At 44.8% G+C, this 15,069-nt stretch overlaps 1 protein-coding gene across 1 annotated transcript in view; it reads right to left on the reverse strand.

Annotated features, from left to right (window-relative positions):
- LOC109895090 (BICD family-like cargo adapter 1) overlaps positions 1-14,419 on the reverse strand; it is a 39,053-nt gene extending 24,634 nt beyond the window's left edge. The window contains exons 1-2 of the mRNA XM_031830197.1: positions 13,503-14,419; positions 12,249-12,464 (exon numbers count right to left, since the gene is read on the reverse strand). Coding sequence (XP_031686057.1) covers positions 12,249-12,464; positions 13,503-13,919 — 633 coding nt within the window. The 5' untranslated portion in view covers positions 13,920-14,419. The remainder of the gene's footprint in view (positions 1-12,248; positions 12,465-13,502) is intronic.
- Positions 14,420-15,069: the final 650 nt, after the last annotated feature.

The raw sequence follows: 15,069 nt of genomic DNA on the forward strand, positions 1-15,069 counted from the left end.
TAGTCTGCAGCTGGAAATTACATAAATCTAGTACAAGAGTACCGACAACCGCAGAAGTATCTATTCTATGCCAGGACCATCTGTATGCCTGACGTATCCATTACAACAGACACTATCCAGAGCCGCTGAGAAAGCTACAACCACGAATGCCTTTTTGACTTCTGGGGAAGTTAAACAGAGACTCTCTGATGAACTGACTCTCCAGCAGACTTAGCGGCGATTCCAACAGAGAAGACAACCACGACATAAAGGTGTAAATATATACATTGCAATTATTTTTGAATGAGTGGCTGTTCATGTGCAAAGGATTAGCATTCCAATGAATATAATTATCAATTGTGTGTAGTGAATCCCTTTTGTCTATCCCGCTCTTTATCTGTCCCCACCCCTTTCCATTGTCTACCACTTTTCATACCGGTTTAGTCGACTAGGGAATTATCAATGCATTGTGTTAATAACCAATGACTATTTGTTTATGTATTTCTGTGATTTGTTTAGTTAGTTAGTAAATAAATAATTAAGCCAATTTGTATATAGCTGATTCATTATGGAGGCTAGGGTTCGTGCAGATTTCCAAGGGTTTGCGACGTTCAGTAATGAGAACCAATGAGGTAATAACAATACATTAATACAAGATTGTACTCTATAAGATATGAAATATCTGAAGAGTCAATTAGGGAAATAGAGACCCTATAAACAGTTTCTCGTGGTGCCCCAACCTCCTAGTTAATTAAAGTTTACATGATTAGTTTAATCACATAATAATTATACATAGAGAATTTATTTGATAAAATAACAGCCTTTCCATTTAATGATAGTCACAGACACGACACCACTAATTCTAAGAGTGTAGATGATGAAATCCACTAAAACATGACATCAGTCAGTCTTCCAGTTTGACATTACCAATGATCACTGTCTGTGAAGCTGTATTGTCAGAATCCCTGATGGCTACAGACCGAGTATGGGAGCAGCAGCACGTGTTTCTGATCCTCATCACAACTGATGGCCTGGAGAGATGCGTGTGTTGTATACAGATGGTTATTAGAACAGAGTCCTGTGACAGGAACGAAGCAGAACAGAGCCATGGCCCTTGGTAATTAGTCAGCTCATTACTGGTTTTAGACCCCATCATAGCACTGAGACGGACCTTGTGAAGGTGGTAAATGACATTTTAATGGCATCGGACCGAGGCTCTGCATCTGTCCTCGTGCTCCTAGATCTTAGTGCTGCTTTTGACACCATCGATCACCACATTCTTTTGGAGAGATTGGAAACCCAAATTGGGACGGACAAGTTCTGGCCTGGTTTAGATCTTATCTGTCGGAAAGATATCAGTTTGTCTTTCTGAATGGTTTGTCCTCTGACAAATCAACTGTAAATTTCGGTGTTCCTCAAGGTTCCGTTTTGGGACCACTATTGTTTTCACTATATATTTTACCTTTTGGGGATGTTATTCGAAAACATAATGCTAACTTTCACTGCTATGCGGATGACACACAGCTGTACATTTCAATGAAACATGGTGAAGCCCCAAAATTGCCCTTGCTAGAAGCATGTGTTTCAGACATAAGGAAGTGGATGGCTGCAAACTTTCTACTTTTAAACTCGGACAAAACAGAGATGCTTGTTCTAGGTCCCAAGAAACAAAGAGATCTTCTGTTGAATCTGACAATTAATCTTAATGGTTGTACAGTCGTCTCAAATAAAACTGAAGGACCTCGGCGTTACTCTGGACCCTGATCTCTCTTTTGAAGAACATATCAAGAACATTTCAAGGACAGCTTTTTTCCATTTACGTAACATTGCAAAAATCTGAAACTTTGTCCAAAAATGATGCAGAAAAATTCATCCATGCTTTTGTCACTTCTAGGTTAGACTACTGCAATGCTCTACTTTCCGGCTACCCGGATAAAGCACTAAATAAACTTCAGTTAGTGCTAAATACGGCTGCTAGAATCCTGACTAGAACCAAAAAATTTGGCTTCCACTGGCTTCCTGTCAAAGCAAGAGCTGATTTCAAGGTTTTACTGCTAACCTACAAAGCATTACATGGGCTTGCTCCTACGGTCACAAGACGCAGGCCTCCTAATTGTCCCTAGATTTTCTAAGCAAACAGCTGGAGGCAGGGCTTTCTCCAATAGAGCTCAATTTTTATGGAACGGTCTGCCTACCCATGTCAGAGACGCAAACTCGGTCTCAACCTTTAAGTCTTTACTGAAGACTCATCTCTTCAGTGGGTCATATGATTGAGTGTAGTCTGGCCCAGGAGTGGGAAGGAGAACGGAAAGGCTCTGGAGCAACGAACCGCCCTTGCTGTCTCTGCCGGGCCGGTTTCCCTCTTTCCACTGGGATTCTCTGCCTCTAACCCTATTCCAGGGGCTGAGTCACTGGCTTACTGGGGCTCTCTCATGCCGTCCCTGGAAGGGGTGCGTCACCTGAGTGGGTTGATTCACTGATGTGGTCATCCTGTCTGGGTTGGCGCCCCCCCCCCCCCCCCCCCCTTGGGTTGTGCCATGGCGGAGATCTTTGTGGGCTATACTCAGCCTTGTCTCAGGATGGCAAGTTGGTGGTTGAAGATATCCCTCTAGTGGTGTGGGGGCTGTGCTTTGGCAAAGTGGGTGGGGTTATATCCTTCCTGTTTGGCCCTGTCCGGGGGTGTCCTCGGATGGGGCCACAGTGTCTCCTGACCCCTCCTGTCTCAGCCTCCAGTATTTATGCTGCAGTAGTTTGTGTCGGGGGGCTAGGGTCAGTTTGTTATATCTGGAGTACTTCTCCTGTCCTATTCGGTGTCCTGTGTGAATCTAAGTGTGCGTTCTCTAATTCTCTCCTTCTCTCTTTCTTTCTCTCTCTTGGAGGACCTGAGCCCTAGGACCATGCCCCAGGACTACCTGACATGATGACTCCTTGCTGTCCCCAGTCCACCTGGCCGTGCTGCTGCTCCAGTTTCAACTGTTCTGCCTTATTATTATTCGACCATGCTGGTCATTTATGAACATTTGAACATCTTGGCCATGTTCTGTTATAATCTCCACCTGGCACAGCCAGAAGAGGACTGGCCACTCCACATAGCCTGGTTCCTCTCTAGGTTTCTTCCTAGGTTTTGGCCTTTCTAGGGAGTTTTTCCTAGCCACTGTGCCTCTACACCTGCATTGCTTGCTGTTTGGGGTTTTAGACTGGGTTTCTGTACAGCACTTTGAGATATCAGCTGATGTACGAAGGGCTATATAAATACATTTGATTTGATTTGATTACAGTTCGTTTTTTGTTGTTGAGCGGATGTAGACTGCAAGAAGCCCAAACATATATAATATTTGACTAAAACAATCATTTCAAACCTTGCTTACATTTGTATATAGAGCCATAGCTGAACAGAACTCTTTACCAATCCATATTTCTCAGGAAAAAAAGTAAATCCATCCCAAATAAAAGAACATCTAATGTGATAGACCATATGACTGGACAGGAAATAGAAAGCATCAACTGAATGTTAAATGTGTTTTCTGTCAGGTATTTCAATTGTCTGTATGGTCTACTTGTTGAATGTTTGAAGTCTTGATTTGTAATGTCTTATTAATTGGTGTTGGACCCCAGGAAGATAAGCTAGCGTTACGGCGTTAGCTAATGGAGATCCTAATAAAAAAATACAAATACGATCACATATACAGGTAACTGACAAAATAATGGAACCAGTTGAGTGAATGAGGGATACAAAGTATATTGAAAGCAGGTGTGGTTTCCACACAAGTGTGTTTCCTAAGTTAAGAAATTAACATCCTAGCATCCTTAGAGCATGTATAAAAATGCTGGACAGGTCATTATTTTGGCTTCCATGGCTATGCCCCCATAGGATGACAATTCCCCTATCCACAGGGCACGGATGTCACGCCCTGACCTTAGTTATCTTTGTTTTCTTTATTATTTCGGTTAGGTCAGGGTGTGACGAGGCTGGTATATGTGTGTTTTTGTCTTGTCTAGGGTTTTTTGTATATCTATGGGGTTTTGGTATTGTCTAGGTAAATGTAGGTCTATGGTGGCCTGAATTGGTTCACAATCAGAGACAGCTGTTAATTGTTGTCTCTGATTGGGGATCCTATTTAGGTTGCCATTTTCCATTGGTTTTGTGGGTTATTGTCTATGGTTAGTTGCATGTCAGCACTTGATATATATATATATATATATATATATATATATATATATATATATATATATATATATATATATATATATATATATATATATATATATATATATATATATATATATAGCGTCACGGTCGTTTTGTTATTTTGTATAGTTTGTTCAGTGTTCTCTTTCATTAAAGAAGAACGTATTCATATCACGCTGCGCCTTGGTCTCCTCGTTATGACGAACGTGACAGAATAACCCACCATAAAAGGACCAAGCAGTGTGAAAAGGAGGAGCCGACGTTATGGACTTGGGAGGAGATTTTGGACGGAAAAGGATCCTGGACATGGGAGGAAATACTAGATGGAGCAGGACCCTGGACGCAGCCTGGGGAGTATAGCTGTTCTAAGGAGGAGAAATACCGGAGAATAGAGGAACGGTGACTATATGAGGGTACACGGCTAGCACGGAAGCCCGAGAGGCAGCACCAATCATTTTTTTGGGGGTGCACACGAGGAGATTGGCTGAGTCAGGTAGGAGACCTGAACCAACTCCTCGTGCTTACCGTGGGGAGCGTGTAACTGGTCAGGCACTGTGTTATGCAGAGATGCGCACGGTGTCTCCAGTGCGCTATTCTAGCCCGGTGCGCTCTATTCCAGCTCCTCGCATTTGCCGGGCAAGAATGGGCGGTACCACCAGTGCCGGCACCACGCACCAGGCCTACAGTGCGTCTTGGCAGTCCAGCGCGTCCGGCGACAGTACCCAGGGGGCCACAGCCCGGGGCCTCCAGCGACGGGCCACAGCCCGGGGCCTCCAGCGACGGGCCACAGCCCGGGGCCTCCAGCGACGGGCCACAGCCCGGGGCCTCCAGCGACGGGCCACAGCCCGGGGCCTCCAGCGACGGGCCACAGCCCGGGGCCTCCAGCGACGGGCCACAGCCCGGGGCCTCCAGCGACGGGCCACAGCCCGGGGCCTCCAGCGACGGGCCACAGCCCGGGGCCTCCAGCGACGGGCCACAGCCCGGGGCCTCCAGCGACGGGCCACAGCCCGGGGCCTCCAGCGACGGGCCACAGCCCGGGGCCTCCAGCGACGGGCCACAGCCCGGGGCCTCCAGCGACGGGCCACAGCCCGGGGCCTCCAGCGACGGGCCACAGCCCGGGGCCTCCAGCGACGGGCCACGGGTTTGTGCTACAAGAGCGGACTCGGAGTAAAGAATGGGGGGCGGCGTCCAGAACCAGAGCCGCCACCGAGGTGAGATGCCCACCCAGACCCCCCCCCCCCCATATAGGTTTAGGCTTTTGGTTAGGTCAGGGTGTGACGAGGCTGGTATATGTGTTTTTGTTTTGTCTTGGGTTTTTTGTATATCTATGGGGTTTTGGTATTGTCTAGGTAAATGTAGGTCTATGGTGGCCTGAATTGGTACCCAATCAGAGACGGGTGTTTATCGGGATACTATTTAGGTTGCCATTTTCCATCTTGGTTTTGTGGGTTATTGTCTATGGTTAGTTGCATGTCAGCTTCACGTTCGTTTAGTTTTTTTGTATAGTTTGTTCAGTGTTCTCTTTCATTAAAGAAGAATGTATTCATATCACGCTGCGCCTTGGTCTCCTCGTTATGACGAACGTGACAACGAATGGTCACCGAATGGCTTTATGTGTATGAACTATGTAAACCACATGCCCGTCTCAGTCACCAGATCTCAACCCAATTGAACACTAATGGGAGATTCTGAAGCGGTGCCAGAAACAGCGTTTTCTACCATGATCAACAAAACACCAAATGATGGAATTTCTCGTGGAAGAATGGTGTCACATCCCTCCAGAAGAGGTCCAGAATCTATGCCAAGGTGCATTGAAGCTGTTCTGGCGGCTCGTGGTGGCCCAATGCCCTATTAAGACACTTTATGATGGTATTTCCTTTATTTTGCCAGTTACCTGAATCTCTCTATTACACGTGAGAATACTATGGAACAGATTCTCAAAATTAAAATCACTGATTTGCTGGTGTTTTTACAGTCTTTATGTCCAACAATAAAATAAAATACATTTGGCCCGCGAGCTGCCATTTGAGGAACCCTGCCCTAGATGATTTGCCAAGCTCACACCCCAGCCTACCAGACACCACTGGGTATACTGTAGGTGTTTTTGTCTTTATGTCTGTATGAGTAATACAGTAAGTGTTTCTGTGTGTGTCTCTGTGGCTGTGTTCTGTGGGTGATAAATACAGGGCATCCAGAAAGTATTCAGACCCCTTGACCTTTTCCACATTTTGTTACGTTACAGCCTTATTTTAAGTAGCCACCATTTTGCCTTGACAGCATTGCACACTCTTGGCATTCTCTCAACCAGCTTCACCTGAAATGATTTTCCAACAGTCTTGAAGGAGTTCCCACATATGCTGAGCACTTGGTGGCTGCTTTTCCTTCACTCTGCGGTCCAACTCATCCCAAACCATCTCAATTGGGTTGAGGTCGGGTGATTGTGGAGGCCAGGTCATCTTAGGCAGCACTCCATCGCTCTCCTTCTTGGTCAACTAGCCCTTACACAGCCTGGAGGTGTGTTTTGGGTCATTGTCCTGTTGACAAACAAATGATAGTCCCATTAAAGCGCAAACCAGATAGGATGGCGCATTGCTGCAAAATGCTGTGATAGCCATGCTGGGTGTGCCTTGAATTCCAAATAAATCATGACAGCAAAGCACCCCCACACCATTACACCTCCATGCTTCACGGTGGGAACCACATGTGGAGATCATCCATTTACCTTCTCTGCGTCTTACAAAGCTACAGCAGTTGGAACCAAAAATCACACATTTTGACTCATCAGACCAAAGGACAGATTTCCACCTGTCTAATGTCCATTGCTCGTGTTTCTTGGTCAAGCAAATCTCTTATTATTGCTGTCCTTTAGTAGTGGTTTCTTTGCAGCAATTCGACCATGAAGGCCTGCTTTCACGCAGTCTCCTTTGAACAGTTGATGTTGAGATGTGTCTGTTACTTGAACTCTGAAGCATTTATTTGGGGTGAGATTTCTGAGGCTGGTAACTATAATTAACTTATCCTCTGCAGCATATGTAACTCCAGGTCTTCCTTTCCTGTGGCTCTCCTCATGAGCCAGTTCAATCACAGCTCAATGGTTTTTGCGAATTCACTTGAAGAAACTTTCAAAGTTCTTGAAATGTTCTGGATTGACTGACCTTCATGTCTTAAAGTAATGATGGACTGTCATTTCTCTTTGCTTATTTGAGTTGTTCTTGCCATAATATGGACTTGGTCTTTTACCAAATAGGGCTATCTTCTGTATACCACCCCTAACTTGTCACAACACAACTGCTCAAATGCATTAAGAAGGAAAGAAATTCCACAAATGAACTTTTAACAAGGCACATTTGTTAATGTAAATGCATTCCAGGTGGCTACCTCGTGAAGCTGGTTGAGAGAATACTAAGTGTGCAAAGCTGAAATCAAAGCAAAGGGTGGCTACTTTGAAGAATCTCAAATATAAAATATATTTTGATTTGTTTAACACGTTTTTGGTTACTACATGATTCAATATGTGTTATATCATAGTTGTGTTCACTATTATTCTACAATGTTGAAAATAGTAAAAATAAAGAAACTTTTCACTGGTACTGTAAGTATTCAGACCCTTTACTCAGTACTTTGTTAAAGCACCTTTGGCAGTGATTACAGCCTTGAGTCTTGGGTATGACACTACAAACTTGGCACACGTTCATTTAGAGAGTTTCTCACATTCTTCTCTGGAGATCCTCTCAAGCTCTGTCAGGTTGGATGGGGAGCGTTGCTGCACAGCTATTTTCAGGTCACTCCAGAGATGTTCGATAGGTTTCAAGCCTGGGCTCTGGCTGGGCCACTCAAGGACATTCAGAGACTTGTCCCGAAGCCACTCCTGTGTTGTCTTGCCTGTGTGCTTAGGGTCGTTGTCCTGTTGGAAGGTGAACCTTCGCACCAGTCTGAGGTCCTGAGCGCTCTGGAGCAGGTTTTCATCAAGGATCTCTCTGTACTTTGCTCCGTTGATCTTTCCCTCGATCCTGACTAGTGGTGAAAACATTCCCACAGCATGATGCTGCCACCACCATGCTTCACCGTAAGGATGGTGCCAGGTTTCCTCCAGGCGTGACGCTTGACATTCAGGCCAAAGAGTTCAATCTTGGTTTCAATGGACCAGAGAATCTTGTTTCTCATGGTCTGACAGTCTTTAGGTGCCTTTTGGCTGTCATGTGCCTTTTACTGAGCAGTGGCTTCCATCTGGCCACTCTACCATAAAGGCCTGATTGGTGGAGTGCTGCAGAGATGGTTGTCCTTCAGGAAGGTCTCCCATCTCCATAGAGGAACTCTGGAGCTCTGTTAGAGTGGCCATCGGGTTCTTGGTCACTTCCCTGACCAAGGCCCTTCTCCCCTGATTGCTCAGTTTGGCCAGGCGGCCAGCTCTAGGAAGAGTCTTGGTGGTTCCAAACTTCTTCCATTTTAGAATGATGGAGGCCACTGTTTTCTTGGGGACCTTCAATGCTGCAGAAATGTTTTGGTACCCTTCCCCAGATCTGTGCCTCGACGCAATCCTGTCTCGGAGCTCAACAGACAATTCCTTCGACCTCATGGCTTGGTTTTTGCTCTGACATGCACTGTCAACTGTGGAATCATATAAACAGATGTGTGCCTTTCCAAATTATGTCCAATCAATTTAATTTATAACAGGTGGACTCCAATAAGTTGTAAAAACATCTCAAGGATGATCAATGGAAACAGGATGCACTAGAGCTCAATTTCAAGTATCATGGCAAAGGGTCTGAATACTTATTTACATAAGTTATTTCTGTTTTTTTTTTTTTTATACATTTGTAAAAATTCTAAAAACCCGTTTTCGCGTTGTCATTATGGGGTATTGATTTGATGAGGAAATTGTTATTTGATACATTTTAGAATAAGGCTGTAATGTAACAAACTGTGGAGAAAGTCAAGGGGTCTGAATACTTTCCGAATGCACTGTATGTTAGTAGCGTGTGTGCTCTCATAGATTTAAGTTTAGCTCATAGCGAATGGTGTCCTAGTGTATTAGTGCCAGGTTTGCACTGTCCTTTGACATGAGGGGCAATGGCTCACACACACACTCTTCTCCACCCAAACAAAATAGTTGAGTGACAGTTTTTTAATTAGCTGTGAGCGCAGTATGGAGCAGTGTTGTTCTTCTGGCTGCTGATTTAATTCATAAGGAAAGGCTATTACACAGGATTATGACCTAATCCCTTCAATGCTGCATTTTATACACTGCGTCTTACATCACTTCCTGTGGCCAGCCCCTCCACAACAAGCTAATTCCTGCTGCATCCAATCAGAGACTTGATTCCAGCAGACAATTGGTTCCTCTCTCAAACCTGTTTTTGTGAGTGCATTGTTGTTGTGAGTGTAATCTTTAAAGCTTTATTTTGAGAATGGCCCTTTGAAGAGCTGTCAACCACATGACAGGATTCTAACCATTTTACAAGCTCTCTAATGCAGCCTGCAACAGATTACCTCTTATTTCTGTCACTTACCGGGAGGATGCTTGATTTTAGACTGGAAGACAGTGGACACACTGTGTCCAGAGTGGAGCTAAAGCTTGAGTGTGTGTGTATATATATATATATAATAGAACCTAAAGAACCTTGAAAATGAACGAATGGGTGTTTGTTTTGCAGTGAATATTACAAGACTAAGGTCTGTCTGTAGATAAAACTGTTAGCATCCTTATCCCTACTAATGCTACAAAGAATGTCATTACAAAGCAAAAATATCTCCTAATCTATGTCTTTGGTTAGGGCTATCCACACACACAAACCTACTTGGATCCTAATAGCTGTCCTCTCTCTGGTGGCTCTACTACTGGGGAGGTTTCCAGAGTCAGGGTGGTGTGGGTTCACTTGGAGGAGGTGTACTCAGAGACGTGGAGTAAGCAGGCCATTGGCCAGACTACCATGGCTGACCCCATTCATTTTATTACACAGGAGGTCTCTCTGGAATCCGACAGCATTGAATCACGCAGGCCTGATCAATAATCTCAATTCGGGCTCATGAATACGATTAGCCCACTCCCCAAGCCCTACATAAGTCTCTACCCCCAAAGATCTACCCATATTTAATTTCAACCAGGGCTGCTTTTAAATCAACTGCAACTTAATTATGTTAAGTACCTAGCAGGATCCATAGCAACAGACCAGTTCAGCGACCCCTCCATGGTCAGAGACTGATGGTGAATGACAGGTAATTCACTTTAATCTGATCAGAGATGGAAATGAGAGGGAGTGAAGGTCTGTATGACACAGTGGTGCTGCTACTCTATCTGTGACAGCATACAGCCAGCAGCAGCCCTAGTGATGAGGGCTAAAAACAGCCATTGACAGCTAGCTAGCTCTCTCCCTGCTGGGCTGTGGAAGGAAGCAGCATCTGCCTGACTGCAGCTCACATCTATTCCCAGGACAGACGGCACCACACCACAGGCAGTGTTACCCACACCCACAACACTGTCACCGGTGTCACCTCAGCAGGCAACACCCACCTATCTCCTGGGGCCTTTAAAATGGAGACTGCTCCTCTGACTGCAGTCAACACAAAGCTTTCTCCATTTAACAACCTTAACCAACTTTCAAAGGTTTAGGTGTTCTAGCTTTTGGGTATCGATATATCCCTGCAGCACACACAGAAGCATGACACACGTGATTGGAAAGCTAGTCTCTTTTAGTAACAGTGTATTGACGCCATGCCTGGTTTCGATGCCTCAGACTGGTATGAGAGGCTAGTGGCAAGATGAGCACCAGTAAAATAATTTCAAAGACTCTGTTGATGTAGAGGATAATACATTCATGAAATATTGAGTGTTTTTGTCCTGAATTGAATGTCCATTGGGTGCGTAAAACCCACAAATTCAGATAAACAAAAAGGTATAGTGGGTTCGCACTCAAAAATATGTTGCATTAAGCTTACTTCATTGTTACATTTTTGAAAATTATTTTCACTGCATCCAGGATAGCATACATGCCGAAATGCTTTATGCAATATATTTTTGAGTGCGAACCCACTATACCTTTTTGTTTATCTGAATTTGTTTATCTGAAAAAATTGTTTGTCCAGATAGTTATGGGATTTTTGCTGCACCTTGACTCAAGTTGGTAGAAGCGCTGTGTACTCCCCTCCTGACCTAAGTTTATTTTAGTTTTCATTGGGATTTAGGCTGTCAGGGCAATGCCTCCCTCATTAGTTAGGATTGAGTGATTTGACTGAAGGCTGTAGTAAATCCACCTTCTTAGGCGAGTCTAATCAACAGTATTACCTGCCGTTGCTCAGCTCCATCAATCCAACCGGGCCATGAATAGAGTCGAATCAATAGCCCGGTTTATACCTGGTGCTAATTATGTGTCCTTTGTCCGGGAACTTGTCCACATTCGGATTGTGCCCATATATTTAGACAGGTGTAGATGATTAAAAGACACATTGTGATCTGATTGTGATCAAATTTTATAAGTGTAAACGGACAAGATCAGGACAATATCAGGATGAGGTAGGATGATAGCCCTGTTTATACCTTGTTCTAATGACAGCTTCTCCCATACTTCCATCACTCTCTACAAAGTGCATGTGGCCCTGAATGAACCTTTACCTCCTCCAGCCTCCCAGTCATCCTGTAATTCTTCCTCTCTTTCTCTGTTCTTAACCCATCAGCCACATACTGTATACTATTAAAACAGATTGTGTGTTACCTAAGATATCAAATCTGTTTCAACAGCCTGTAGTTACTTATCAATATTGACAGGAGGGTTGCGTAAGGAGTATGCCGCCCCAGCTCAATCATTCTAAATTATTCAGTGTTTAAGAGGGGAACGTTACACTTTAATTTCGATGACTTAGCATATATTGATGTGTGAGAGAGAGAGAGAGATGGAGACATGGGGGAAGAGATTGAAGCAGAGTGTATGCATGTGCATGTATGCATACTATATGAGAACATAGTTGTACCCTCTCCAGAAATGAACACAGCAGACTGAGACATCCAGTGTTGAGTCCCAGTGGTCCACAGACAGACAGACCGACAGACAGACAGGTCCACAGACGGACAGTTATCTACACTCACCCGGTTGAGCTGCTCCAGCAGGCGGTGGTTTTGCTCTGACAGCTCCCTGATGGCCGTGGACTTGTCACGGTCGGCTTCTCTCAGCTGGACCTGATGGCGCTCCAGCTCTCCCTGCAGCTGCTGGACGTCTGTCTCCAGCTCCGCCACACGGTCCCCCCACTCCCCCTCCTTGTTCTCCAGCCGCCGCCGCAGCTCGTGCTTCTCCTGCTCCAGGTGCTGTGGGTGAGGGAAGACAAGGGACAGGTTTAGATGATGCTGGACTGGAGGGACCAGGTTAGGCCTGAGACTAGTAAAAGACATTGGATTTTGAAAGGTTGGCACAAAGCTTCAGCTTTTTTTCTATCCGTCGCTTGATAAGGCTGAGGCAGGGGGTGAGGGAATGAGGGTGGGCTTTTAATGAGAGCACAAGGGGGTCAGAGTATGGGGGGTTGGGATGGGTGGCATGGCTGGTCACAGGGCATGCTGGGTGATCAGTCCTGAACAAAGAGGCCTCATCAGGAGTAAAAAACGGTTGGAAAAACAAAGTTGGTAAAAGGATAAGGAACAATATTAACTGCCCTTAAAAAGCCTGGAAATAGCTTGATGAATATTGTGCACTGGGTCATAGCATAGTACTGTGTTGTTAGAGATCAGTTTTGTGAGCATATGTATCCTACAGTAGATACAATAGGCCATGCCCATGCGACATTCCCAGGGGATTAGACTTGTTCCAGTCCAGGCCAAGTGCAGTGGTGTGAGAGGGTTAATATAAGAAGGACAAAAGCTCTGCTGTCAGCATGAAAAATGCAAAAGACATCTATGGGTTTTGAGGGCTTTAGTGACACTGCAAGATGTTGTGAACTCCTCTAACTGTTGCAGTGCTGTCTGTGTGAGACAGCCAAATCATTGAAATAAAAAGTCTTTGTAAGAATTGAGTGACCTCGGCCTGCTTTAAGAGTACTGTTTTGCTCCGAATTTGATTTCATGAAAGAGGCATTAGACTGTTATGACACTGTGTGGAGGTGTTTGTAGCTGTACTGTAAGTTGTAGACAGTCTGAAAACACTGTCAAGACAGATGTTTAAAGAGTGAAGTCTGCTCAACAGCATTACCAATAATGTGGGACAGTCTTAATCAGTTCAACATGTTTACATACACTGCTTAACTCCACATGAATTGAATAATGATGGCCAAAACAACTGAATTGAAAAACGAATCTGGCATGATGGTAGCCTACAGTATTTGTCAGTGTGTGTTTGTACTACTAGCTTCTTACCTCAAGTTTATCGTTAAGATCTTTGTTCATTTTCTCATATTGCTTAGTCAGGTCTTGGTTTCGCTCTAGCAGTGCCTTGCCGAGTTTAGCAGCTAAAACCAAATCCCTCTCCTTTTGACGGAAGAGCAACAAAAAGTCTGTATTCTGTCCCATTACAGGCGTCTCCAATTCGGATAACTCTTCCTCCTCCTCCTCCTCCTCGTCCTGCTCCCCGGTAAGCATGGCTAATTCCTCTTCCAACGCCATCCCGAGGCCTCCAGAGTCGGTATGTAGCAGCGAGTGGCCCTGAAATCCTCCCGTTTCTTGTGGGGTTTTGTTGCCCTGATCTAGCAGGTGCGCCATGCAGTCGCTGTCCAGTTCGGGTGGTGCTGAAATCGCGGCGGTAGATGTGTGCAAATCGAGGCAGAAAGCTGACATCGCCGCCCGGCGGACAAAAATAAAAGAGATTAACCAATTGATTTATTCCGACTGAACCCGCTCTGTCACTGGGTTGGGATGACCGGATCCTCTTTTTGTAGATAATATCTCCATAGATACGGTTCCTTGGTATCAAAATCACGGCAATTGCTAACTTGTCTGACTAAAATGTCCCTCACACTCGGAAGACCTTACACACCAAGCTCTCCCTTTAATCCTGCAAACAGTGCCGCCTCCTCTGCAGCTGAGTTGAAAACAAGCCTCTTGATGTCTGTTGCTGGCTATCTTGTATGTAAAGATTGTCAGTCCAGCGTGCTTTGTCCCCCGCGTTAACCGCCCTGACGAACTCTCAACAGCGGTCGGTCTGTCCACCCCGTTGCGGCGGGGTCCCAGTACCCCATAATAGTTGGCCCCTTTACACCCGAGGCATTTTGCAGAAGCTATAAGGCCTGTGCCAGATATCCAAAATACCCACTCGAGCAGAGCACGAGCCCGATGGCGCCACCTTCTTCCCTCCCTGGAATGCGCGCCCCACGTTGCTGACGTCAACAGCAAACTATTACAAATATCCACCCATTGGCTGAGTATGATAACGCCATATTTTGTTATTTTACATACAGCATAGGAATGGGGCACGTTTAAATAGGCCGCCAGGCGTGGATTAAGCAGCTGCCTTCAATCATCCATATTAATGTAATGCTCTTTCTCTTATATACGAGATAAATGTATAAAAACAATCGTTGCTTCAAGATTTTTCAGTACAGTAGCTTCGCATCATCATCATCATCATCAATACCATCAATACCATCATCGCCATCATCATCATCATCACCACAGTGATGATATTAGTGTGTTAGTCTGTTCTTTGACTATGATTTGAATATGGATTTGACTATATTTTTGTTATAGGTTGACAACATGAATATGAGTTGCTAGATGTTAGAATAACACCGTGTTCATTCTAATTAACTGAATTATTATGACACACCCCTCACTGTCATTGGTTGCACTAATTGCACTGTTTATCTGCATAAACTGGTTCAAGCATTCATGACATTACCCTGAAGAAGGCACAGTGATGCTGAATCGTTGGTGATTTACCCAATAAATTACTGGGAGTTTAAATATAGAGAGTGCGACTCTCTGTATT

Source organism: Oncorhynchus kisutch, linkage group LG8 (genome assembly GCF_002021735.2).
Source record: "Oncorhynchus kisutch isolate 150728-3 linkage group LG8, Okis_V2, whole genome shotgun sequence".
Classification (NCBI taxonomy): Eukaryota; Metazoa; Chordata; class Actinopteri; order Salmoniformes; family Salmonidae; genus Oncorhynchus; species Oncorhynchus kisutch.